This window comes from Bos grunniens, chromosome 26 (assembly GCF_055505025.1).
Source record: "Bos grunniens cultivar Pamir isolate PY7600 chromosome 26, Bosgru_T2T1.0, whole genome shotgun sequence".
Taxonomy (NCBI): domain Eukaryota; kingdom Metazoa; phylum Chordata; class Mammalia; order Artiodactyla; family Bovidae; genus Bos; species Bos grunniens.
Window position 1 is genome coordinate 43892525 of NC_141190.1, and position 26959 is coordinate 43919483.

Sequence of the window (26959 nt, forward strand, 5' to 3'; positions counted from 1 at the left end):
CCAGGGTCCCCAGACCCCATCGGTCTGGGCCCCCACCTGCAGCCTGCTCCGTGTACTCCACTCGCCGTCAGCAGTTGGAACGGCATTTTCTCTCAGGGCCTGAGGGCTGCAGGAACGTGAACATCTTCTGCAACAGCCCCGAGGGTCTGCACAGGTGGGGTGCTGAGACCAGTGGGCCAGAGTGCCTGGTGGCTTACGTGGACACTCATCCCCTCTCCTGACCATTGAGCCCACTCCTGGGTTCTGGCTCAGGCAGGGCTCCAGAGACCCCAGGAACTGGAGCCAGGAGTTGCAGCTAATGGGGCCCCCAAATACCTTAAGGGGTTCATGAAGGTGTTTTAATTTCTTTCAAAATTAAAAGGAAAAAAACCCCTCAAACTTTTAAGGTCAAAGAAAATGTTTAAAAAAATCTTTTTTCTCATGTCAGAAATACATGATACTTTTGAGGCTCACAGAAATCTGTTAAATTACTTACATTCTTCTTCTGGAAAAGGAGGCCCCTAAAGTCATTGAGCACCAGGCGCACCCTTGCCGTGTGAGAGCCTCCACGCCCCCTCAGCAGGCCCGGGGTCCCAAGTGCCATGGACCAGGAGGCGTCTGTGGCAAGATGAGCGCTCATGGCCCCCTGGGCCCAGATGGTGGATGAGGTCTGAGCCTGACTCATCAGGTGGACTTTTATCCTGAGCTGCTTTGTGGGGAGAGTGGGGCAGGGCTCTCTGGTCGGCAGGAATGTGGCCTTTGGCTCCAAGTGGGATGAACTTCTGAACCCCGGGGCTCAGCCCCTGAGCTGTTAGGGGGGACCACGACCACCCCAGTGGACTCCACGCAGCAGCTCCAGTGGTAGACAGCTTCACATCTTGCGAGACAGCAGTGTGGACCTGGGACAGGGCCTCCTGTGGGGTCAAGGGCATCGTGGTCCCATCAGCCAGAGCCCCTGTGAACGTATCCCTCAGTACACGCGGCACGGGCTTCCTAGAACACACTGGGGGCCAGGGGCTTCTGATGTTATCTGCAGACTCTGTGATGCTGGAGGGCAGAGAGGATGGTCCCCTTCTGCTTGGATTCCCACCTGGAAGGGGTGCCACCTCCCCGAGGAGTGGGCAAGATGCTGCCATCTGCACAGGGGCGGCCCGTGCCCACACTTGGCCTCTGCCTCCGGGGAACAGGAGCATCACAGCGGGGGCCTCTGAGAGGCTCTGTTGAGACACCCCTCCTGAACCGGAAGCGGAAGGCCCTGCAGGCCTGGAGCCTGAGTCACGGAAGACCTTTTTCGCGTATCTGCCCTCCTGACCTTCTCGTGGCGCCTGTGGCCCACAGCTAGGGTGCTCTGCCAGCAGCTCCCCTCAGCGACCTGCCCGGCTCCGTTTGGTACCTGCAGGGCGCCCTCAGGCGGGCGATAGTCCAGGGTGTGAACCTGGCCCTTCTCCGAAGCACCTGTGTCCTCACCTGGAAACGGGGGTGGAGCGCTGTCTGGACTTCACGGGCATGGCAGGATTGAATGAGAGCATGCTTCTCCCACGGCTGAGTCACACCTGGCCCGAGTTGGAAGCTCCACAGGCGGCCCCGCTTCCTCCACAATCGTTATTACAACTCACCTCTTAGGGCGGCTCACAGTCTGGTGTCAGCCTCCAGCTCTTCTCCTGGGGAGTTGAGGGGCCTTCTCAGCCTCCGGGGGGTGAGCCCTGCCTCTCCCCTCTGTCGCTCACCCCAGGTGACCCTGGCAGTGCACCCACCGCCCACTCTGAGGCCCTTAGTGGCCAGGCCACTCATCTGGTCCTGACGCTCTGGTCCTTAGTTCACGGGCAGGGGGTCTCTGGGTCTTTGTGGAGCCTGGAAATGTAAGCAGCTCACGGCTGCTCCCAGGGAGCCAAGAGGAGGGCCCAAAATCCACAGGCAGCATGCAAGACTCAACAGGGTGTGTGTGCACACGTGTCTGTGTGTGAAAGAGGATGTGTGCGCACATGTATGTGAGAGGGTGTGTGTGCATGTGTGTGTGTGAGGGCCTGTGCACACATGTGTATGTGTGAGAGGGTGTGTGTGTGAGAGGGTGTGTGTTCATGCATGTGTATGTGTGTGAGAGGGTGTGTGTGTGTGTGTATGCAGGGCATATGTGAGTGTGTCTCCAAGAATGCACGAGTATGTGTGTAAGTGTGCACTTGGAGGATAACTGTGGTTTTCGATTTTCCTATGTTTCTGAAAATCAGTGCAGAATCTTCCGGTGCAGTTTGGGTCTGTAAGGCTGACACCGTCGTTCTGCTCCAAGTGAGGTAAGAAGTTCAGTCGCGGAGAAAACACAGCTGCCTGCTGCCATTAGATGCTCATTGGTCCAGCTCTGGACCCTGATCGTCGCAGCTCAGAATGAGCTTCAGAAAGAGGCAGGAAGAGGGGGAGGGGCTGTGTTCCATTTCAGCCGGTGCTGCTGGAATCGGGGTCGCCAGGCTGTCCTCCCAGCCAAGCCATCAGGAAGGTCCAGGGTGTGCCTGACACTGTGAGGGGCTCAGGGTCCATAGGAGCACGGTCGGGGGAGGTACTGCTACACCACCATCATATCCTGACCTTGGACAACGGACGGGGAGGGGAGGGTCACCTTGTGCCAGCTGTGCCCGGAGCCATGTTGGGTGCTGTGCATGGCAGGGCGGTGGTCAGCCGCTCACACGTTACATATCAAAGGCCCCTACCAGCTGCTGGGATGTGCTTGGTAAGTATTCACTCACATTCTTAGCTAAATAATAAGACAGTGAAAGACTTCATCAAGTCACTGAGAGAAGTCCAGGGTCATCCCGAAGGCTTCGTCTCTCGTGTCCCACGCTGACCCCTGCAGTCACCTCCTGTCCCCGTCAGGATCACCGTGGCTGCAGCTGCTGGACACCAGCTGGCCATGGCTTCAGCCGTCGGGATGGTTATTTTCTGAAGAAAGCAGTTGGAGATCCTCAGAGCCAGGGTTGGCGCTGCCCTTCAACCCGGGCTGTATCATCCGTCTTTTTTGATCCACCAGACTTACTATCAGGGTAAATCCAGACTGAGGCCTGAAGTTTAGGCAACTTGGAGGAGAGGGGCATTTTAAGGAAAAGAATACTGTAGATTAATGAATGTAATGTAGGTTGGAAAGAATTGAAAACATATGTCCTCACATACGTACATGAGTGTACACAAATGTGTAGACGAGGGTTCAGAGCAGCATCATTCATAACATCCCCAAAGTGGAAACAGCCCAGGTGTCCATCCACTGATGAATGGACAGGCAGAGTGCGGCCTCTCTCCAGGCAGTGGGGTGCTATTCACACGTGGAGAAGAATGAGGTACTGATTCACGCTTTGACGAGGATGAGCCTTGGAAGCGTTATGCTGAATGGAAGAAGCCGCACACACGAAAGCCACATGCTGCGTGGCTCCGTTTGTAGGAAATGTCCAGAACAGGCAAGTCTGTAGAGATAGAGGCACATTAGTGGTCGCCAGGGGGCTGCAGGGGAGCCAGGGATGGTGACGGGCAATTGACGTGTTTAGGGTTTTTCAGGTTAAACTACTTGACACGTTTAACATTTTTTTCAGAAATGTTCTGAAGTTAGATAGTGGTGAAGGTTGTATGATATTGTGAATGCAGTAAAAGCTATTGAAGTACACTTTAAAATGGTAAATTTTATGTTACGTGAGGGCTTCCCCTGTGGCTCAGCTGGTAAGGGATCTGCCTGCAGTGCAGGAGACCTGGGTTTGATCCCTGGGTTAGGAAGATCCCCCAGAGAAGGGGAAGGCTACCCACTCCAGTATTCTGGCCTGGAGAATTCCATGGATTGCAGTCCGTGGGGTCGCAGAGTCAGGCACGACTGAGGACCGTTCACACGTTACGTCAGTTTGACTTCAATTAGAAAAATGACCGTGTGAACATATTTCTAGGGCCCTGGAAGGCGCCTGTGCTGTTGAGGGGCATGAAACCAAAGGCTCATTAGCTTCGTGGTAAACTCACCCCTGCTTAATGAGTTGGCTTTTCCTTCTGTCTGTCGCCTAATGGGCAAAAGATGGCTGCTGTGGCACCGGGTGTCGTGGCCACCTTCAAGGCGGTGCCAGTGAGCTTTCCTCCTATGAGTGGCCCTTTTAAATGGCTCTCCCAGTGGTGCCCACCTTCCCTGACTTCCGGATTTCCAGTTGTATCTTTGGAACTGGGTCACATGAACATGCCTGATGAGGGCTTCTCAAGGAGGAAGTACCTGGCAAAAGGCAGTGAAATCATCACAGCCGACTTAGCCAACCATGATTCTCTGCCTAAGAATGGGCGTCCATGACTGCCTCAGACAAAATTGGGGTTAGGGTCGCCAGAAAACCAGCCTTTCTGCCTCTATGACACCCTGACTCTGTTCTTCAAATAGCCGCTGGGGTTGTCTTCTGGATATTCAAATCTGTCTTCACTCCCCCACCCGGAACTATTCCACAGCCCCTTCTGCCTCCCATACAGACAGCTGACCTCACAGTCCAGGGCTTTCTGCTGTGGGCTTCTCACCGGTCAAGGTCATGGTCTCGAAGCCTCCTTGACCTGAAAAGAACAGAGAAGGGGGACATTTTAGAATAAAATGTGCATTTTTAAAACATATGGCTTCTCTTGACTCTTAAGCGATGGTGATTATTGTATTTAGGCCTGAATGGGAGCTAGTATTTCCAATATGAAAATCTAGTCTAATTAGATTTTGCTTCAAAACAATTTCTCAGCATCACGGACATGAAAGCCCCTTGAATGAATCTTATCTGCTAAATTCAGAAGTTTAAGGGAAAGGAAGGAACTCAGTTTCTAATCCCTAGTTCTGGGAAGAAAAAAAAAAAGACTTTTTTGAGCGCCAGTCATATCTGTAAAGCCTTAAGAGTTCACAGAAGAAGCCATGTGGTACTCTGTCCCCTTACCTGGGGCAGAGGACATGGACGTGTATGGTGGCCAGTGGGGTGATTTGCAGAAGTGGGCGCTTCTGTGCCTGGAATAGTCTGCCAGGCAGGCCGGCCTCTGGGTGCCTCGAGGGGCGGGGTCTCTGGAATCAAAAGGCCCAGATTGGAATCCTGACTTGGTCAGTGGACTGACCAGCCACTCTGGGGCAAGTAACCAGCGCTCTGAGCCTCGCTTTTTCTGACTGTAAGTGCGGATGGTAACGCCTACCTTGTCAGGTGTTATGAGGATGAAACGAATCCCGCTGTGTTTGTAAAGCGTCCATAGGGTAACTGCAAGCCAGGAGGACAGTGCTGGCCATGCAGGGTGGCCCAGACATCCGCACCCTGGTGTGCGAGGCTGATGGCCCTGCCCCCGGCCCCTCAGAGACCTGGGGGTTGGCCGAGCTCCTCTCCTTCTTCGTGCTTGCCCCCTGGGCTTGAACACCCCCTGCGACGGGGGGCTCATTCCTGACCGTGGGGAGTCTGGTCTCCTGCTAACACCTTCCTGTGCCCTCTCCCCACCTGTGCCTTGTGGCCTCTGCCCTCAGGCAGCTCGGGGAGCAGGGGGCTGGTGGTGACCCCGGTCTTGGTGGTTGAGCCCTTGCTTGAGGATGATTGCCCCCCATGACACACCCCTTCTTGTGCTGTCAGGAGAGAGGCCTTGTCTCCAGTCTGTAGCATTCGTGCTCAGATAGCGCAGCTGCTCATGTCTGTAAGATTTCTAGCCACGTGTGCAGGTGGGAGGACAGGCGTGTGTTGCACACGCAGGAGGTGGCCCCGCTCAGCCACACTGTGTGTGCACAGGGCCCTTCTGTGCTGGTGTGAACGCGTGTGCACAGGTGCGTGCGCCTGGCTTCTCCCCACATCGACTGATTGTGGCGAATATGTGCTTCTGCTCTCTAGGCCCTGGTTCTGGGAAAGGGTTCTGGAATGCCAGCTGCGGGTGAGGAACCCATGGCCAAGGGGAGGGCCCCATCGGCCACAGAGGCCTGAGACGGCCCCTGCCTGCGGCCCTGCCGCCTGCTCTGTGCCCTGAGGGTGACCTCCGTGCTTGGAGCCAGCTGGGGAGGCTCTGCTCCCCACAGAGGGCTGGACGGGGTGAGCTCTGGAACCTTTCTGGAGCCCGACAGCCTGGCACACATGCCTGGTTCACCACTGAGGAGCCGTGCCGTCCCGGGTTCCCGGTGTGAGCCTTGCTGTGCCTCCGTGTCTCATAACCCAGCTCTACGATGGGGCCACAGGAGCCGCTACCTCCCGCAACGTCCAGTCTCCCCCGGAGATGGTGTCTGCTGTCATCATTGTCATGCCTGCCTGTGCCACCACCTGCCTGTCCTCCAGGGTGCCTGAGGAGGCAGCCCGACCTCCCCTGCACCTCCCCAGCCTCAACACCCCGCTTCCTCCGAGACCAAGCAGAGGGGAGGGCGGGTTCTGCAGCTGCCCAGCTGGCCCTGCCCTAGATGTGCGGAGCCTCGTCCTGACCACAGCGAGGTGAGGGCCAGGGGGAAGGGGAGCATCCTGATGGGGAGGGGGCTCAGAATGGCAGGAACCAAAGTGTGATGGGGGCCCTGGAGACAGGAGGGCCACAGCCTCTGGGGTTCTAATGCCCCTGGTCCCCTGTGCTGGGCTGGGCTCCATGGGAGAAAGTCTGCTGCTCTGAGGGGCCCGTAGCCCTCCACTCCCGTGTGGGGGCCCCTGGAGGCCTCCTCAGGGGCAGGGCAGCTCAGCCCAGGGGGGTTGCCACCTCTGGTCCCCCAGAGCCTGGGCCACTGGTGAGACACAAAGGACATCCAAGGAGCTTGCCGGGCGGTGGGCGCTGCGGCCTTGGGGCCAGCGTCCTGAGAGCGGGTTTTCTAAGGGACCCTGAGCAGCTCGTTAGAAAAGGCCCCGATGCTGGGGAAGATTGAGGGCAGGAGGAGAAGGGGACGACAGAGGATGAGATGGTTGGATGGCATCACCGACTCGATGGACATGGGTTTGGGTGGACTCCGGGAGTTGGTGATGGACAGGGAGGCCTGGCGTGCTGCAGTTCATGGGGTCGCAAAGAGTCAGACACGACTTAGCTCCTGAACTGAGCAATTCTGTCATCCCAAGGCCCCACTGCCCTCCTCTGCCCACCGCAGGCACTTCCTGTCCTTGCCCCCCCACCGCCCTGCTCCCCTAGGCTGAGTGTGAGAACCTCCCCTTGCTGGCCCCCTGCTCACCCCCTCCATCCTCCAGGCTGTCAGTGGGGTTCAGAAGAGGGGGCCCTCCCTCCCTACCCCACCCCAGGCGCAGCAGCCTCTGCAGTCACCCCACCCTGCACCCTGAAAGTGGGTTAATACTACTCACCCCGCTCACCCTAGAGATAAGGATTTAACACCTCTCTGGCCGAGGGGCTGAGTCATAATTAACGAGCTGACGGGTGTCCTGATCCCCTTGGGGGAGGAGAAGGGGGTCCCCAGCGGTGCCCACAGAGAAGTGCCCCAGCTGGGCACAGCTCGCAGCCCTGCAGGCCAGGCCCCACCATCCCGCTGCCTCCACCCCGCTGCACCTAGACGTGTGGCCCCGTCCATGGGGGCAACACCAGAGACTGTGTGGACGGCCCCACCCCGCCCCCTCCCATCTCCCCGTGCCCCTGAGCCTGTGAAGGGCCGACCCCGTGTAAGGGCCTTGACGCTCCGGCCTTTTAATAGGCTGACCCCGGGAATGAGGAGGACCCCGCTGCTGATTTATATGCCATACGCTTGGGGTTTAATTGGAGCATCGTTGTAATCCATATGCCTGTCAAGGTAATTATAAACCTGATATAATCCATAGATCAGTGTGTTCAGAGCTAATTAAGGCAACCGTAATTAACATTTATGAAAAACCTTGCCATTACGGGAATATCCTTTAAGCTGGCCTTCCAAGCTGATCACAAGGCCGGCCCGGCACTCCCGCTCGGCCTCCTAGGGCTCTTCGATGTTGCACTCGGGCGGGGGAGTGGGACTCAGGTACCGAGTGCCTGCGCCTCACCTCACGGGGCAGGGTCAGCCCTGCCGTCGCCGTTAGCACCCCAGGCCCTGGAACAGGCACCCGGCTGAGGACGGCGGCTCCAGGGCAGCCGGGTCCATAGGACTGAGCTGTCCCCAGTGCTCAGTTTGTGTTCTGGCTCAACAAAGACGCAGCCTGATGACACAGGTCGTGCAGAAAGAGAGGGAGAGATCCACGTGTTGAACTCGAGGCGAGCCCCCAGACTCCCGGGAATGGGGAACTTCCTCACCAGCTCTTCCCGCGGTGGTGCTGAGCCCCCTGCACGGTTGGGAGGGTCTCCCTGCGGGCTTTCCTCCTGCCACACCCCCTGCAGCCGGGCTGCACCTGTGCTCCCTGGGGAGCACTGCCCTGGTGGGGTGGGGTCAAGACTGCCCTGAGCGCTGGCCTGGCTGTGCCTGCATTCTGCCTCCATGGGCCCTCCCTGGGGTCCAGTCCAGCCAGGAAGGAGGATTTGGGGCTGGCGGGCAGGTATGGAGCTGCAGGTGGTGTTGGGGGGTAAGCGTGCAAAGGTCGGGGGGCACAGACAGAGCCCAGGGCTGCGTCCCGGGTCTGTGCCCTGGGGAACCAGCCAAGAAATCCAGATGCCCTTGATCATCTGTGGCTTGTGCGTGGCCTCCAAATGTGTGTGTCCAGGAAAATGGAACCCCCCTCTAATACAGCGTGTTCCAGACCGCACCCCTCTCCCCACCACCACCCCCTACCCTGGCCCAACCCCAGGAAAAGTCCAACAGCTGCACACTAGAGCCAGAACCGCGCCTGTTCCTGTGTGTTGCCTGGTTCCTCGTCGTGCTGTCAGCTTGGCGAACCCCACAGAGGCCCACCCGCCAGCCCCCACCCCGTCTGGAGCAGGAGATAAGAGGCAGCCTCCAGCAGGCCGCGTCCACGCTGGGATTGCTGCAGGCTCATCTGTTTGGAATCTGTTCTCTTCCTGCTCAGGAAAGCGGCGGTGCTCTGGGAGGCACGGGGATGTCCTGTGGCCCTCGCTGGCCTGTCCTCCAGGAACCAGGTGCTTCTTTAGACAGAGCCACGTGCATCCTTTGGGAGGGACGCTGGCGTAGATAGAAGGGAGTGTGGCGGGGCCCTGATTAGACCCGGCAGCCTCTGCCACTTGGAGCTGGTATGACCTTGGCCGGGTAGAAGTTATTTAACCACTTTGACTCAGTTTGTATAATTGGGATATGATGACTGCATTAAATTATTTAGTCACTAAGGAGTGTCCGATTTTTTGGGACCCCAGGGGCTACACTACGCCAGGCGTCCCTGTCCATCAACAACTCCTGGAGTTTACTTGAACTCATGTCCATCAAATTGGTATGCCATCCAAACATCTCATCCTCTGTTGTCCCCTTCTCCTCCTGCTCCCAATCCCTCCCAGCATCAGAGTCTTTTCCAATGAGTCAACTCTTCGCATGAGGTGGCCAAAGTACTGGAGTTTCAGCTTTAGCATCATTCCTTCCAAAGAAATCCCAGGGCTGATCTTCAGAATGGACTGGTTGGATCTCCTCACAGTCCAAGGGACTCTCAAGAGTCTTCTCCAACACCACAGTTCAAAAGCATCAATTCTTCGGTGCTTGGCCTTAGCATAGTACGTGGTATACAGTAAGTGCTCAGTGAATGCTGCTGCGACTGTTGTAGTCATTGTGGTTGACAGCAGTGGTCAGAGCAGGACACAGAGCAAGTAGGGTAAGCCAGGTGGGCTCTGAGTAGGGCCCGTGTCTCTGCTTTCCGCGCCATGTGTGTCTGGGTCTGGGGTACCTGGTGGCCCCAGCGCTGGCTCTTCTCCCTTCCTTTCTGCACACTGTCCTGTCTCTTCCCAGAGACTGCGAATCTGGCAGAAATGTCTGGATAGGAGTGAGACAGACAGGTGCCGGGGATGTCTCCACCAGGGCTAGGTGATGGTTCAGGGGCGGCACACCCATATCAAGGGACAAAATGAAAATCCCGGTGACGGTCGTCATTTCTTAAGCACCTCCTGTGTGCCAGACTCTGGGCTAAGCACTGCACAGAGCCATTCACTGACCGTGACCGCAGCTGGATGCAGTTGGCATTTTAGGCCCTTTCATGGATGAGGCAATTGAGGCTCAGAAAGGTTGAGTGACTGACCTGACTTCATCCAGTAAGGAGGTGGCTTTGGACCAGGGTTTGAGCAGAGCCATTCTCATCATCACCCTCTTCTTTCCCTCTCAAAGGGAGCCCCAGACCCTCACGCTCTCCTGGGTGGGCTAGTGGGGCAGGGGGAGGGGTGGGCACATGTGCAGGGTAGAAAGGAGCAGGGCAGGACTGGGCTGTGCTGCAGGGGGCCTGGAGCTGTGTGGGTGGTCCTTGGCTGGGCCAGAGGGAGAAGGGAGCCACCCTCTCCAGGAGGATGAGAAACTGGAGATCCAGCCTGGGGTCTCTTTCATGATCACTTTTTCCCCTCCAAAATTCAATATAATAATTTGTATTTTTTCTGGTTGATTGATGACATTAGGGGCCTTCGTGAGCTCCTGTTCTGGGCCCAGCTCTGCTCTGAGCTGTTCAGGGTGTTGCCTCGCTGAGCCTAGTGCCGAGTCCACGATGTGGGTGCTATTTTATCCCACTTATAGATGAGTTAAGCCCAAGGTCACACAGCAGGTCACCCACTGCTCACATGCACTGGCTCCTTCGGTCCCCGCCACCTCCAAAGGCCACCGCTGTGAGGCGGCAGCAGCAGGATTCAAACTCAGGCCACCCAGCTCCCTCACCTGTGCTCACGTTCGATGCTGAAAGTTTAGGAGAACCTGAGGAGTGAAACGGAGAAGGCAATGGCACCCCACTCCAGTACTCTTACCTGGAAAATCCCATGGATGGAGGAGCCTGGTGGGCTGCAGTCCATGGGGTTGCTAAGAGTTGGACACGACTGAGCAACTTAACTTTCACTTTTCACTTTCATGCATCGGAGAAGGAAATGGCAACCCACTCCAGTGTTCTTGCCTGGAGAATCCCAGGGACGGGGGAGCCTGGTGGGCTTCTGTCTATGGGGTCGCACAGAGTCGGACATGACTGAAATGACTTAGCAGCAGCAGAGGAGTGAAAAAAGAAAGTAAACCTTAAGTCAGCCCCCCACCCAGGGGTGACTTATGATAACACGCGGTGGTCCCCCTTCCAGCCCTGCTGTGTGGAGGATGTGGGTTATGTATTCCACCCAAAAGGGAGATTAGGAGCGTGTGCTGTTTTTGAAACTCCTCTCTTCAGCGACCAGTTCGATAACACCGTGCTGTGTCATAACACCCTCCTGTGTCACCGTTTCAATGGCTGCATCCTACTCCTTGGGGACTCGCCGTGTTGCTAGACAGTCCCTTGTCTCCAGCTCTACCTTAGTGTAACCAGGACTGCATGGAACATTCTTGGAGCAGGGCCTTGCACTTATTTGCGATTTTTTTTTTTTTTTTTTGCATTAAGACAAATTCTCGCATATGGCGTTGCTGGGTCAAAGGATGTGCAGAATTCTGAGGGCTGTGGTACTGCAGAATTCTTCCTCCCGGCTTCTAGTTGAGTTCCCCTTTGCAGCATGGACAATCTCTGTTACTTTACATTCTTGCCAACAGATAATACCAGAGAACTGTATCATCATTTAAAAGCATTGTCTCCATTGATAGAAAAAAAGTCACTATCCTTTTTTAACTTTTTTTTTTAATTGTGGTAAAAGTCACATAGTATAAAACATACTATTTAACCATATGGAAACGTTACAGTTGTGCAGCTCTCACCATTATCCAGCTCTGGAATTTTTCACCTTCCTAAACTGAAACTCTGTCCCCATTAAACACTAACCCCCTTCCCCCCACCACCCCACCTCAGTCCCTGGATCTACCAATGTACTTTCTGACTGATTTGATGATTCTAGGTATCTCGTATAAATGGAATCAAATCGTATTTCTCTGCACCTACTGTATATTGAAATGCATTTTTAAGGTTAAGAATATGTGTCCTACAAGCAAATTGTACCTTCTTTTCTGCCCCCCCTCCATACTATATGGTAGGTTCTCGTTAGTTGTCTATTTTATACGTGTGTGAATGCTCAGTCGTGTCCAACTCTTTGCGACCCCATGGACTGTAGCCGGTCAGGCTCCTCTGTCCATGGGATTTTTCCAGGCAAGAATACTGGAGTGGGTTGCCATTTCCTCCTCCAGGGGATCTTCCCTGCCTAGGGATCGAACCCACATCTCCTGTGTGTTGTGCGTCTTCTGTATTGCAGGCAGATTCTTTACTTGCTGAGGCATCGGGGAAGCCCATTTTATACATAGCAGTGTATATATGTCAATCCCAATCTCCCTTTCCTCTCTTGGTGTCCAGACATTTGTGTCTCTGTTTCTGCTTTGCAAATAGATTCATTTGTACTATTTTTCTATATTCCACATATATGTGTTAATAGACAACATTTGTTTTTCTCTTCCTGACTTAATTCACTCTGTTTGAGTCTCTAGTTCCATCCATGTCTGTAAATGGCACAATTTCATTCCTTTTTATGTGTGCTTAGTCACTCAGTTGTGTCCGACCGTGCGACCCCATGGACTGTAGCCCACCAGCTCCATAGCTCCTCTGTCCATGGGATTCTCCAGGCAAGAATACTGGAGTGGGTAGCCTATCCCCTCTCCAGGGGAACTTCCAAAGCTGGGGATTGAACCCAGGTCTCATACATTGCAGGTGGATCCTTTCCGTTTTATGGCTGAGTAATATTCCATTGTATATATGGCCCACATCTTCTTTATACAGTCCTCTGTTGATGGGAATTTAGGTTGCTTCCATGTCCTGGCTATTGTGAATAGTGTTCTACACACATTGGGAAAATTGGCATGTATCTCTTGGAATTATGGTTTTCTCTGGGTATATGAGAAAGGTACCATCTTTGATTGCTAGGGAGACTAAAGGTTTTTTTTTTTTTTTCATCTTCCTTGGACACTGGTATTTTTCCTTGTGTAAGTTGCATATTCTTTCTTATTTTTTACTGTATATTTTTAAAACCAAGACTTTCATTTAATGAGGAACCTGCATGTCATCAAAGATGGAGGCAGAGTCTGAGTCATTTATTCTCTGGGGAAAATGCTTTTTTGTTTCTCTAATCCAATCAGATACCGAGACGAAAAGATTCTGGGAAATTAATTTCCAACATGTGAGACTGACAGGCAGTGTGTATAAGGATCCCAGCTGAAAAAACGACACTTTAATCCCCTTTGCTCTAAGTTGAGAGGCAGTTGGGGTCACAGTGACCAGAGCTGCAATCCCTACCCGCCCTTTCTAAGCCCCGTGACTTGTGAATACTTCTCCGCTATCTGGGCTGTAGAATGAGGATCTCTGCGGTTGCCCTGTGATTCACACAAGCTCTGGGTGGATGTGATGGGCCTGGTGCTATGCCTGACACCTGGGAAGGTGTGGGGGGTGGTTTCCAGATGTTTCTGGTGCCGAGTCAGGCCCTGCTCTTGATGCCATGAGATGTCAGGCAAGTGATGGAAGGATGAAATCCTCGAATAACTGATCTTAAAGTGGCCGGGGTCCCAGCACTGCGGGGGCAGCAGTGTGCTGATTAGATCAGGAGTGATAAAAGCCAGCAGGCCCCTTGGGTGCTCCGAGGCATGGCAAGGAGAAGGAAGACTAGTGAAGTCCTGCAGCTGAGTGATGGAGTGTGGGAGTTTGCTGCCAGCTGTTCTATCATAATCACTAGTATTTATTGAGCAATAAGGTGAATGCTGCCTTATCCCAACTTTGCAGATGAGGAAACTGAGGCTTAGAGAGGAAGACAACTTAAGTCAGTGCAGCTGGGGAGTGGCCCAGCCAGGACTATACCTTCTTCTCGACAGGGTCTTGGGTGAAGGCTCTTTGAGGTCTGTGCACAGCAAGAGCCTCCCCCACCTGCTTCTCATTCTGTGTGCAGTGCGGGTCAGACCCCATCAGACTGGAGAGACCACGAAGGGCATCATAGGCGTCAACAGGGTCTGATTCAGGGGACACGATGAGTAGGTGGCTTCCACCCAGGGAGGGTTTAGGTTCCATTGTGGCCCCATGGACTCCTGCATGCCAGGCTTCCCTGTCCACTATTTCTCACCGTTTACTCAAATTCATGTCCATTGAGTCACTGATAGATGCTATCTAACCATCTCCTCCTCTGCCACCCCCTTCTCCTTTTGCCTTCAATCTTTCCCAGCATCAGGGTTTTTCCAGTGAATCGGCTCTTTGCATCTGGTGGCCAAAGTATTGGAGCTTCAGCATCAGTGCTTCCAGTGGATATTCAGGGTTGATTTCCTTTAGGATTGAATGATTTGATCTCCTTGCTGTCCAAGGGGCTCTCACGAGTCTTCTCCAGCACCACAGTTTGAAAGCATCAGTTCTTTGGTGCTCAGCTTTCTTTATGGTCCAGCTGTCACATCTGTACGTGACTACTGGGAAAATCATAGCACAGGTATACTTGCCTGTTGTTAGTGTTTGAAATTGACAAATAGCTTCATGAACTTTAGTTTGTAAAGTACTTTGTACTTTATTTCATAAAGTAAAACTCCGGGGGTTGGTGATGGACAGGGAGGCCTGGTGCTGCAGTCCATGGGGTCGCGAAGAGTCCGACACGACTGAGTGACTGAACTGAACTGAACTTTACTTTGTATTCATGCCTCTGTGTCCCCAGGAGTTGGAGAGACAAGAATGTGTAAAACCCTGATGTCTGTCTTGGAGTCAGTCACAGCCCATTTGTAAAATCCATTTCCCAGAAGAGGATTAGGGTGCCGGTCTTGGGGTGTGACTTTGTCATCACCCAGCTGCTCAGCTGGGGAGGCCTTGTGGGGCCAGATATCGCCCCTATGTCGCAGTGATGCTAGGCCAGGCTAGCCAGGGAAGGAGGCAAAAGGGGCTGGGTCGGGAAGCTATGTAGGAGTGGACTGGGGGTGACCAGGGCCGAGGCCCAGGTGGTGGTCTGGGGCTGAGTGGTGGACCTGTAAGACCTTGGGGAGTCCAGGGAGTTTAGGGAGGGGTGGGCTGGGAGAGGGGAAGCACAGCGGGAGCCGAGGGGTGTGGTCTAGGGCCCCTCCCGACCACACCCTCTGTGTCCGGACACCTGGGATGCGCACCTGGAGCCTGTCCTCTGGTACCTGCTTCTTCCCTTGTCCTTACTGTCCCGTCGGCCTGACGCTTCGGGGTCACAGGAGATAGGTGCCCTAAGGACTCTGGGTGACAGTCGAGGGCGCCAGAGGCTGCAGGACACCAGCAACCCCGCGGCCCTGCGTTCTCACACCGCAACTGGACAGACAGCTGCCTCAGCCGCCCCGGGACCCGCCCTGCAGCTGCTGGGCCACCTGGCCTGGGGGACTGTTGCCTCCGCGGCTTCCAGGGAGTGTTCTCAGAGCCTTTCCGGGGGACACAGTGACCCTTCAGCAATCTGAGCCTGCAATCAAGGAGTGGCTGGAGGGCTGCCCGAGTCCTCCCTGAGCGGACATCCTCCCGTGGCTCCCTATCCCCAGGGAGCTGCGGCCTGCTTGCTGCTCAGACTTGTGCTGCGCTTGCGCTGCTGTGCGGGGGCCCACTTTCCCGAGGAGAGCGGGGCGTGGGCGGGGCGAGGAGAGCGGGGCGGGGCGGGGCGGGGAGGGGCGGGGCGAGGAGAGCGGGATGAGGCGGGGTGTGGGCGGGGCGAGGAGAGCGGGGTGGGGCGGGAGCGAGGGGCGGGGCTAGAAGGGCGGGGGCGCAGCCGGGTGGGCGGGGCGCAGCGGGGTGGGCGAGGCGGGAGGAGTAAGCCACTTGCCCGAGGTCCCAACCGGTGGGAGGCGGACAGGTTCATCCCTAGGCAGTTTTGGGTGGCTGCGCTTGGCTTGGGGTTTGCCCAGTTCGGACCCGGAGCCTCCTGGGAAGGCTGGCCGGAGGAAGCCGGCGGTTAGCGGACAGGGGGCACACCTCACGCCGCCACCGATCCCCCAGCGCCCACCCGACAAGGTGGCGAAACGGCTCGCGACCCCCTTGCATTTCGGTAGAGTTCAGCCCCCATTTACATGTTTTGGTTTTCCTTCCCAGTCGCCAGCGTCGAGCCTTTCGCAGAGCACAGATGTCTCAGCAAACAAAAATAGATCCACTCCAAGGAGGGCTCTGCGGGGCCGCAGACATTCTCATGCTCTCAGCGAAACCACGGCTCCCTTGCCAAGCGCCCTCTGGGAGGATGTTTGGAAAAAAATGTCAAGGCGTTCATTTTTCTCTCGACCTTTCCGGTTGAAATTGCGGGGCTTTAACACTGGAAGTAAAAGAAGTTATAAATAAAGAGGCAGCCAATGGCCAGGCTTGGCCTGCTCTCCCAACTGGCCAGCGACCGGGGTTCTCTGCAGCTGTTACTGAGCACGCTGGGGCCCAAGGTGGCCCCGCCTCTGTGAGAGGAAGCTAATGATGGTTTCCAGATAGCTGAGGGACCCAGAGCAAGGTTTCCACACCCTAGGACAGCAAAGAGAAAAGAGGCCTAAAGAGAGAGGGGGCCCCTGGGGGTGGGCTGCCCCTAGATGGTGGAGAATGCTTGCTCAGTCTGTCCCCGAGTTGGGAAGTGTTGGTTCCTTACCGGCCTCTGGTTCTCTGCTGGTGCTGACCATCTGCAGGAGGAATCTGGGTGGGGCCGAGGGCACCTGCCGGTGATGCGCCCCAGCTGGCTCTGACCGAGTTCAGTCTCCAGCACTCTCCTGCCTGTGGGTCCCAGGCTCCTGGCCAGGGGGCTGGCTGGCCGGCTTCCCTGGGGCCCACACCCTTCCAGGGCAGCCAGGACCTGAGCTGCCTGCCGAAATGAAGGCCACCCACCAAGGCCACAGAGGGGATTTGGCAGTGAGGCCACGGGTGTATCTGCTGGGGAAGATGGTATACATGGCCCCCTCCCCACCCCGGGCTGGGATGGGGGTGGCCGGGCTGGAGGCCGCCTTGTGGGGGGAATTATTTCAGGCAGGGTAATGAGCAGTTCTCTTGTCTTTGTCCTGGAGAATATCCTCCGGCAAGCCTGGTCTCGAACATAGTGTGGAGAGGTTGAGCCTTGGCAGTGCTGGGTTTCACTGCAGTCTGGGTCCTTTGGTGGCACTGACCGTTGTGGGGCCCGAGGGAGTCTGTGTGGAGTATGTACCGCTGGCTCTGGGGCCCACGGAGAGTAGGTTCCATGGGGTCTCTCTCCGGTCAGAGCTGTGCAGTGACTCTTTGCAGGAGTGTTGCTACCCCAGGGACCATCAAAACCAGAAGCCTTGGGGCTGGCAAGACAGCAGCTTCGGGCATGCAGGGAAGAGGCGTCATTTCCACTTTCCAGGTCCTGAATCTGGTTGGCATCTTGTTTAGCGGCTCAGAGTCCCGACTTGACCACAACTTGTGGTCTGAAGATATAAACCCGGGTCTAGATGAGACAAGCAGCCAGTGATGGTTTCATACACTCACTATTTAGTTTTTCACGGGAGACATTTTATTTTGGTTTAAAAATTTGTTTTTAATTTTATGAGTGTAATATGTTCATATTGGAAAATATGGAAATCATCAACCATCTGAAAGAAGCAGCTCTAAAAGAATCCTTTTGTAATCCACCAATAACATCAATTAACATTATGACATATTTCCTTCCAGACCCCTCCTTCTTAAAGTATTTTTAAACATAATTGAAATTGTGTTTTATGTACAGTTTTACAGCCTGTACTAGTCAGCTTTGAAAGAGGCTCATCTGCATTTTCAATATGGGCCGCAGGGAGAAGACCAGATTGCCGAAGTTTAGCTGAAGCCGGGGAAGGAGGAAGTCCAAAAATATCCTGCTCGTTGGCTTTGCACAAGGAACACATGGCCTCGCGTTTTCCTTCTAGTAAAATAAAGGCCCAAGTAGCCACGCGAGTGACCCCGACTCCAACCGAAGGGCGCTTGGTGATTATGGTCACAGTACAGGCTCTGCTCTCAGTCAAGACCAAGGACAGGGAAGGGCCTGTCATGCAGTGGGGGCTACTGAGCCCAGCACCCTCCTGAGGAGCCCCTCGAGAGCTCTCCAGGGTCTTCTGCAAAGCAGACACTTGACAGGGAGCTGAGGGGTCTTCTGTCAGACACCATCCGCTGCTTCTCCCAAGACCCACCCTGGTTACAAGAAGCAAAAAAATATGAACTCAACCATGAAAAGCACTTGGAGAGACTTCTGCTTTGGACAAGATGAAGCTGAAATCCTTTCTCTATTCCTCCTGCTCAGTGCAACTAAACCCTGGACAGTAGCTATGAAACACAATGAGAAGACTCTGAAAGGTGAAGAGAAGAGGGCAGGCGTGCCAGGGACCTCTGGAGCCGTGGAGTGACACAGTGGTCATTTCCCTGGGTTTTCTTTTTGTCTGGTGGATCCCAGACTTGGAGCTGAAGAAGCCAGCAGCCTGGAAACGCCAAGGGGCACAGACAAAAAGCCCCCACAGAAGCCTGTCCTTCTAGGCAGCCCAGCGAGGAACTTGTAGTCGATAACGACTCTGCGCCAGCCAAATGCCACAGAGTAAACTGGTCTGTTCCCTCTCATGCCGGCGAGGACCCAGCGACGAGCCTACACTCCCACCTTCTTGAGGCTGTCATGAACCTCTTACCCCTGGGCTGGTGGGTGTCGTAGAAGGCCAAGTAGATAGGGAGCCAGGAGGTGGGTGATAAAGAGGGCTCCTCAGCTGGGGTGTCCCTGGGGACGACGTGGAGATTCTGTGATTCTACCCTCAACAGTAGTAATAAGGCAACTCCCACCCGACATAGTCCATGCAGTCGATGGAGGCCCCACGGGAAGCAATTTTGATTCTACCCTCAACAGCAGTAATAAGATGACTCCCACCCAATACTCTCCATGTGGTCGATGGAAGCCCCATGGAAAGCCATGGTGATTCTACCCCCAACAGCAGTAATAAGGTGACTCCCACCTGATACTCTCCATGTGGTCAATGGAGGCCCCATGGGAAGCAATTGTGAGGCATTCCTGTTCCTCCCAACCAGGGTGGAACTCCCCTTGCCTCCGACCGGCAGTGATCAGCACCCCTCCTGCACCTCAGTGTCCACAGAGACCAAGTCGGGAACCTGGACTTCTGCCCCATCTGGCAGTAACACAGCAGCTCTACCTACTTCATCTGCTGGAGTCGTGTTCCCAAAGAAGTCAGCTAAAAAGAGAAGGTTTACATGAGATCCAGAGTCTCGTACCCCACATGTCCACAATTGCAATACAAAATCACTTGTCGTACCCAGAACCAGGAAAATCTCAACTTGAATGAGAAAAGTCAATGGACAAACACCAGCAATGAGATGACACAGATGTTAGGACAAAAGTTGTTAAAACAGCTACTTTGAAAATGCTTCAACAAGCACATCTGCAAACAAGTGACAAAGTAGTAGAGCTCAACAAAGACATAGACAGGCTCAGCAAAGAAATAGAAGACAGAAAAAAGAACCAAAGAAGATTTTAGAACTGAAAACTACAGTAGCCAAAATTAAAAACTCATTGGATGGGCTTGTTTGCTCCTTGAGGGGGAACAATGGAAACAATCTGAGAACATGTGGAGAGAAATAGAGGTAACCCAAAGAGAAAAAAACAGATGGAAAAAAAGTGAACAGACATTTCACCAAGTAGCAAATAAACTCAAAAAAGATGTTCAACATGACTAGTCATTAGGGAAATGCAAAAACCACCACCAGCTATCACTACATACCTCTCAGAATGGCTAAAATTAAAAATAATGACAACAGCTAATGCTGATGCGGATGCTGAGAGTCTGATCACTCAGACATGGCTGGTGGCACTATAAAGTGGTGCAACCAATTGGGAAAATAGTTCGGCAGGTTTTTAAACATCTAAACGTGTAACTATCAGAAACTTCCTGGCAGCCCAGTGGTTAGGACTCCGTGCTTTCACTGCCAAGGCTGCAGCTTCAGTCCCTAACTGGGGAACTGAGACCCTGCAGGCCGCACAGCATGGCCAAAAGTAAATAAGCATGCGGCTGTCATCTGATTTGGCAGTGGCACTCCTGGGCATTTATTACAGAGAAATGAAAACATATTCACACAAAAACCTGTCCGTGAACGTTCACAGCAGTTTTTCTCCAAGTCCCAAACTAGAAACAACTCAGATGCTCATCAGTGGGTGAACAATTTAACTACATATCCATTGCATAGAATACTACTCAGCAAGGAAAAGAAACTGTTGATACAGTGAATAATCCTGTCCCGGAAGATTCTGTGCTATCTCATCACTTGTATATAGCATTATTAAAATAGTCAGTCAGGCCTCTCTGTCCATGGGATTTTCCTGGCCAGAATACTACAGTGGGTTGCCATTCCCTCATCCAGGAGATCTTCCTGACCCAGGAATCAAACCCACGTCTCTTGCATCTCCTGCATTGGCAGGTGGATTCTTTACCACTAGCACCACTTGGGAAGCCCCAGGAAGTTTATAGTGATGTAAAACAGATTAGTGGTTGCCAGGGATTGAGACGTGCATTGGGTAGGAGGGAGGTGGGTGTGGTCATAAAGGGCAACATGAGGGATCATGATGGTCATGGAAATCCTCTGTGTTTTGACTGTAAGAATGTCAATATTTTGGTTTTGATATTATCCTGTAGTTTTTGCAAGGTGTTATTATTGGGAGAAACCACATGTGAATCTATAGTTATCTCAGGATAAAAGTTTACTGCGAAAACAACGAAATGGTGTCTGTGCGGAGAACCCCTTTGTATGTAACAACCCAGAAAAATGCCTATGATATAATCTGATAGGAGCTGATGACAAAACTTTCTTGTTTCAGAGTGATGACAGTTCTGGAGTAGGCATGCTTGTTGGGGGAATGAGACTGGAAGCCACGTCCCCACATACTCATGGTGGTTTGAGTTAGAGAATTGAAATCAACCTGTTATCTCCCTGTCTGTCTGAACAGTGGTCTCCTTTGGTCCTTCCGGGCTCCCTAGTGGGAGATGGATGAGGAAGGGGGTGGTTGCAATGTAGGGTGCTGAGTCTGGGGTGGGTATGTGCATTCTTCTTGGAGTTATGGGTAATGTTTTCTTCTTATCTCTGAGTTCCAAATGTGATATGGCTACATGAACTTTTTATGATGGAAGAGGTTATATATTAAAAAAGGAAACCACACGAGCAAAAGCAAAGCGTTCTCAGGGAGCGGGTAGTGCGCACTGGGTTATTGAACACTGGGTTATCTGACAACAGCTCTGAGTTCCAGGGACGGGAGATGGGGTGAGGGGTTGGGGGCGGGAGGGTGGGCTTTGCTCTGAGCCCTTTACTGCTCCGGCTTCCCCTGCACCTGCCTGATACAGGCGCATCCTAGAATCACACGGCTGCTGGTGGGCCTCACGGACCAGACACACCTGTTCTCCCACAAAGCCATAAAGCCAGAAGGCAGTCTCCAGGCAGCAGGGCGGCAGGAACCGTCCCAGGAACCCACGTCTCGGTTTGGTGGTGATGTCCTCCCCGAAACATGTCCCCTGCGGGTTCTGTGATAGTGTGACTTTATAGTAAGAAATGTATGTTTGGTCTTCATCTGTTTCTGGCACAGAGCCCCTTAGAACCTTTGGAATTTCCTAAGTGATAAAAGCACCAGAAGTATCTCATGTGCATGACAAACCCCTTTCAGCAGGCTGCTGAGTTTATGTTAATGAGGTGACTTTTGGAAAGTCCCTGAGATGGGGCTAGTTGCCAGGGAAACCCACCCAGTGGTTAGAGGGTTGGCACTTTCATTTCCCCACAACACCCCAGCGGAGGGGAGAGGTACTGGGGGTTGGGGTCAAGTCACCGACTGCCAATGACTTAGTCAATCATGGCTGCATGATGAAGACTCCATAGAAACCCAGAAGGATGGGCTTCTGGAAGCTTCTGAGCAGGTAGAGGTGCTGGGAGAGTCCTACCTTGCTCCGTATCCTTTATAATGTCCTTTAAAATAAACTCACACACGTGGGTAAATGTTTTTCTGAGTTCTGAGAGCTGCTCTCCTAGCAAATGAATTGACCCAGAGGAGGGGATTGTGGGGACCTCTGATTTATAGCAGGTATATCAGAAGCACGGAGGCTCTTGGACCTCGGCCTCTGAAGTTGGGTGGGGAACAGGCCTGAGCCCTTGACGCTCTCTCCAGGTGGACAGTGTGAGAACTGACTTGGACTGTAGGGCCTCCAGCTGGTGGGGGAGAATTTCTTGGCATCGGACGCTCCATACCTTCTTCACACACTCTCTGCTCAGATGAGGGCTTCGGTGGCTCAGACGGTAAAGCATCTGTCTGCAGTGTGGGAGACCCAGGTTCGATCCCTGGGTTGGGAAGATCCCCTGGAGAAGGAAACGGCAGCCCACTCCAGTACTCTTGCCTGGAAAATCCCATGGATGGAGGAACCTGGTAGGCTACACAGTCCATGGGGTCACAGAGAGTCAGACAAGACTGAGCGGCTTTGCTTTTTTCACTTTCTGCCCAGATGTGCACAAACCGCACCCTAGGTGACAGGCGAGGCCCACCTGAGATGCTCGAGGCTCCCCTGGAGCCTTCCAGCAGCATTCTGCAGCACTGAGAGGCAAGTGTGAGAGAAGAGGGCATTTTTCCTCCCTTGGAAATAATTTTTGGTTGAGGCAGAGGGTTTTGTTGGTTTGTCCTTGGACCTTGGGTAGGAGGTAAGGTCTAGTCTCTGCCGCATCCTTTACTGAAGTCGGTGAAGAACACAGATGCCGCTGGCTCACCATGCAGGTCACCGTCCCTAAGAAGTCACTTACAGGTCTTTGCTGAAGTGCATTTAGATAAGGAGTGATGGTTTAGTCTCGGGGGAGCAGGACCCGTTGAGCTGGGTTTCCAGGTTTTGCACCTCTTTCTAAAAATATTTTTAAATCGAGAGCTACCCACTGAGTCTCCTTTTGACCCGGTATCCTTAGGAGCACCGTCGTGAGGGGCCCAGTGCTCCAAGGCCTGACCCAGAAGTGAGGCAGCCCCTTGCCTTGCGTCCTGGGTGGCCACCTTCATCCAAGGACGGCAAGGCCTTGTCTGGTGTCCGTTCTCAGCACATCTGGTTCTGTCAGGCAGGGAGGAAGCCCAGCTCCCACTGTCTCAGCGTGCGGCCACAGGCCTGGGGGCATCTGGCCTTGCTCAAGGTCACCGGGCAGCAGCTGAAGAGGTTGGCAAACAGAGCCAGACCGTGGCCGCCAGCTCCCTGCTCCAGCCCAGGGATCGGGTTACAGCGGGTCCAGCCGGTTTGGAAGACCACTGCTGCCCCTCTGTGTTTGTGCGTGGTGGAGAAAATTGGGCTTTGCGCCTTCAGAAACCTGACCAAGCAAAGGCATCGGGGGGGCGAGAACCCCTGCTGTCCTCAGAGGGCCTCTAGGCGTTGGGCTCCGTGTGGCCTGTTCCGCCCCTGGGTTGTCTGCAGAGCCAGGCTTGGCCGCCGTGCCCTGTTTGTTGTGGGCAGTCGCCATGCCACGCTCAGCAGGGGAGGCCCCCAGACAGGTGTTTCCCCAGCCCGCCTGGCCTGGGGAGCGGGGTGGCACCTTATCCAGTGTCTCTTAGGGGCCGATCCTGGACACGGGACATTCGTCATATCATATCCCCTTCTCATGCCTGGCTGCCTTCCTGCTAACCCAGAGTCTGGTTAGCATCACTGGGTCCCCAGGACACCACTCTCGGAAGGGCCGTCCTTGCCCCTCCGGGGACACTCTGCTGCTTCCCTGGGGAGGGGCAGTAAGCTGAGAGACCTTGGGTACCGGCCACTGCTTTGGGGCCGCGTTCCTCCAGATTTCCTAAAACTGACACTAAGCCCTTTGGGGCAGGTGCCGAGAGTTAACTGTAGCTTAAGCCTTTGAAGTGCTGGGCCCCCCGGGACCCAGCTTGTGAGAGTCGGTCGTGCACGACCTTCTCAGCCGCAGTCAGCCATGACACGTCAGTAGCTTGAATTAACCAGGGTGGAGGTATTGACAATAGGCAACACTACAAACCAGGATTTATCCCTTTACCCCCACACCTGGAGCCCGTTACCCAGCCCACCTCTATCTTTTGGGGTCCTCTGTGCAGAGTTCGTGGGATCCCAGCAGAATCACAACCAGGTCACCATGAGGCTGTTGGGGGTGAGGGGTGGATGGTCAGCTGAGCTGTTCACCTCAGCCATGGATTGCAAAGGTCTGAGGGTCAGCAGCGGTGTCTGGGGGACAGTTTGTTCATCTTGGCCCCCCAGCCCTTTCCAGTGGATCCCCGGGGCAGCCTCACTTTGCCTGAAGCAGTGCCGACCTCAGCTACTGCTACCAGCCCTACTCCAGTTCTCAGAGTGAGGGCGCCCAGGCCACACTCTTATCCGGCAGATGAACTGACAAGGGGAGGGGGACGGAAAAGGGGAGTTCCCTGGGACCCCCGGAAGCTCAGAGCTGGGACTCCAGCCCTGGTCTCAGGGTCCCAGAGAGTGTGGACCCTGCACCTCCACCCTCTGGACACCCCAGCCCTTTGTCACAGTCTCTGATGGGGCTAAATGTTCTTGGATCTGTCCCCACAGTGGGCTGGGTCCTGCCTGGGTCAGCTCTGTGTCCAGAGGCCTGGGCAGAGCCGGACGTGATACATGTTCTTTAAATGAGAGCCAGCGCACACAGCAGGGAGTGAGCCCATGCTTGTGGGTGACCAGAGGCACTGGTGGGTTCAGATCCCAGCCCAGACACTTGCTGTCCCCTCGGCCTTGGTCTCCTCCACTCGTGAATGGGCATAAATGATAAAATGGAAAGCACAAGTACCGCCTGGCTCCTCACACTGCTTTAGTATGTGGCAACTAGTATTACTGCTACTAATGAGAAGGTCCTTTATGGGCTCCTCTGTGGGCAGTTTGACTCCTTTAACGTCCCCAGATGACCACAAAGCAGCACTCTGGCTGACCTAGGACGGTACTGTTGGTTAACATCCCAGATCAGCCTCAGGTGACCACTTGCCTTACCAGCTGTGGACTGTAGCCTCCTGTGGTTGAAGGCGCATCCTTCTCCTGGGTTGGATGTCTGTGTGCACACCCACGCACATGCGTGCATAGATAACCGTGCACACACACACATTCACTCAGGCACTACATAGTCACGTGTGCACACCAGGACAAGCACACACATCACCACATGTGTGGACACTCATACACACCAGCACACACTTGTGTACACACGCGTGCACACACACACACACGGCCGCTCCCTATGATCCACTGTAACACGTGGTTTCAGTAGCTATATAATGTTCTGTTGAGTTGAGTTCAGTCGCTCATTCATGTCCGACTCTTTGTGACCCCATGGACTGCAGCACGCCAGGCTTCCCTGTCCATCACCAGCTCCTGGAGTTTACTCAAACTCATGTCCATCGAATTGGTATGCCATCCAAACATCTCATCCTCTGTCGTCCCCTTCTCCTCCCACCTTCAATCTTTCCCAGCATCAGGGTCTTCTCAAATGAGTCAGCTCTTCGCATCAGGTGGCCAAAGTATTGGAGTTTCAACTTCAGCATCAGTCCTTCCAATGAATATTCAGGACTGATTTCCTTTAGGATGGACTGGTTGGATCTCCTTGCAGTCCAAGGGACTCTCAAGAGTGTTCTCCAACACAATTCAAAAGCATCAATTCTTCTGTGCTCAGCTTTCTTTTTCTTTGTAGTCCAACTCTCACATCCATACATGACTACTGGAAAAACCATAGCCTTGACTAGACAGACCTTTGTTGACAAAGTAATGTCTCTACTTTTTACTATGCTGTCTAGGTAATGCTCTGTGGGTCTTCCTAAAATTTCCTTAACTTCATTGAAAATAACAAAAGGGTGTGTATTATAAACACACAGCTTGATATATATTCACAGAGGGAAATATATCCAGTAAACACTCCCCCACACCCAGGTCAAGAATCAGGATGTTTCCCGGCCCCAGAAGCCCCCACGTGCCTTCTCCTGTCCCCTCCCCCATCGCTGGGACGACCCCTCTCCAGACTCCCACGTCTTTACTTTATGAGATGGAGCCGCGCAGCGAGCGCTCCCTCGTGTCCCGGCTTCTTCTGCTTGGCACTAACTTTGTGAGATCCTCCTGTGACAGTGTGTAGGCTGCATCGCCTGCTCATTGCAGTAGTTTCTGCTGTTTTTTCCCATTGCAATGATGCGGGCACTAGGGGCTGTTGGCAACCAGAATGGGGTGCTGGAACATTGCTACGTGTCGTGTGCACCCATGAGACCTATTTCTGCTGGGTGTGTGCTTGGCACTGGGAGCCCCGTGTCTGACACTCTTCATGATCATAGGCAGGTGAGGGGGACATACGTGCCAGGTGAGAGTCAGGGTTTCCAGTGCATGCGGGAACGTGGAGCTCAAGGCAGCCTGTGAACACAGCTGGGGCACGCATGTAGCGTATGTGAGAACTGAACTCCTTCTCACACGTGAATATACAATCTGTTATTTATCCATTCGTCAAGTAATGGACACTGGAGTTGTTTCTGCTTTTCAGCTATTGTGAATAGTGTTGCTATGAAATTCCATGTGTAAGTGTTTGGTAAACATGTGTTTTCTGTTGTCTTGGATACAACCTACCTAACCCATGGAATTTCTGGGTCAAATGATTGACCCCCATGTCAGTTTGAGGAATAAGCAGCCACTTTTAGAGACTGGGTAAGCATACGTCAAAGAGATTAAGTGCATTCACTTCCATTCAAGAAACTTAATAAATAACATGGCAAACGTGAACGTTTAGATCCTTGGCCCAAACATCCCCCGAATGTCCCCATGTACCCGGAAGGAAGACCTTGGAAGGTAAGGGGGCCATTGCGGCATTGATGGTAATACAGTCCAGCTCATCAGGGAGATCAAAGAACTTATAATGAATGCAAGTGTTTTCATGGTTTTTCTGTTGAGTTCACTCCTTGAACCAGCTCTCATGGTGTGGGCATTTGGGAGCCATCAGAGTGCTGGAGAGGCCAAGTCTTTGCCACGTGGGCTCGCGTGCTAGCAGGGGAGGGTGGGCGATGGAGCACGTAACCAGGCAGGTCATATTCTATGTGAACCACAAGCAGGGTGCCAGGGAATGGGGTGCTGGGCACCAGGGGTGCAGCGGTTGAGGGGGTCAGAGGGACCGGGGCTTCTGCTTTTATTCTG

At 53.8% G+C, this 26959-nt stretch overlaps 1 protein-coding gene and 1 long non-coding RNA gene across 13 annotated transcripts in view; both read left to right on the forward strand.

The window, feature by feature from the left end:
* Positions 1–26959, forward strand: part of LHPP (phospholysine phosphohistidine inorganic pyrophosphate phosphatase) — a 128424-nt gene that overhangs the window by 62061 nt on the left and 39404 nt on the right. For 3 of the 12 annotated variants that reach the window (XM_086378316.1, XM_086378326.1, XM_086378324.1), the window contains 2 exons: positions 6127–6392; positions 7577–7699. The exons of 8 other annotated variants lie outside the window; for them this stretch is intronic. In XM_086378316.1, the coding sequence (XP_086234442.1) occupies positions 6127–6361 (235 nt within the window). In that variant the 3' untranslated portion in view covers positions 6362–6392; positions 7577–7699. Of the gene's footprint in view, positions 1–2204; positions 4580–6126; positions 6393–7576; positions 7700–26959 lie in introns of those variants that run through there. One more of the 12 variants, XM_086378319.1, reaches the window with a different exon arrangement.
* LOC147344500 (uncharacterized) lies at positions 15587–26547 on the forward strand. The gene is made up of 2 exons (XR_015155517.1): positions 15587–16742; positions 17602–26547. It is a non-coding gene; the product is annotated as an uncharacterized LOC147344500 (long non-coding RNA).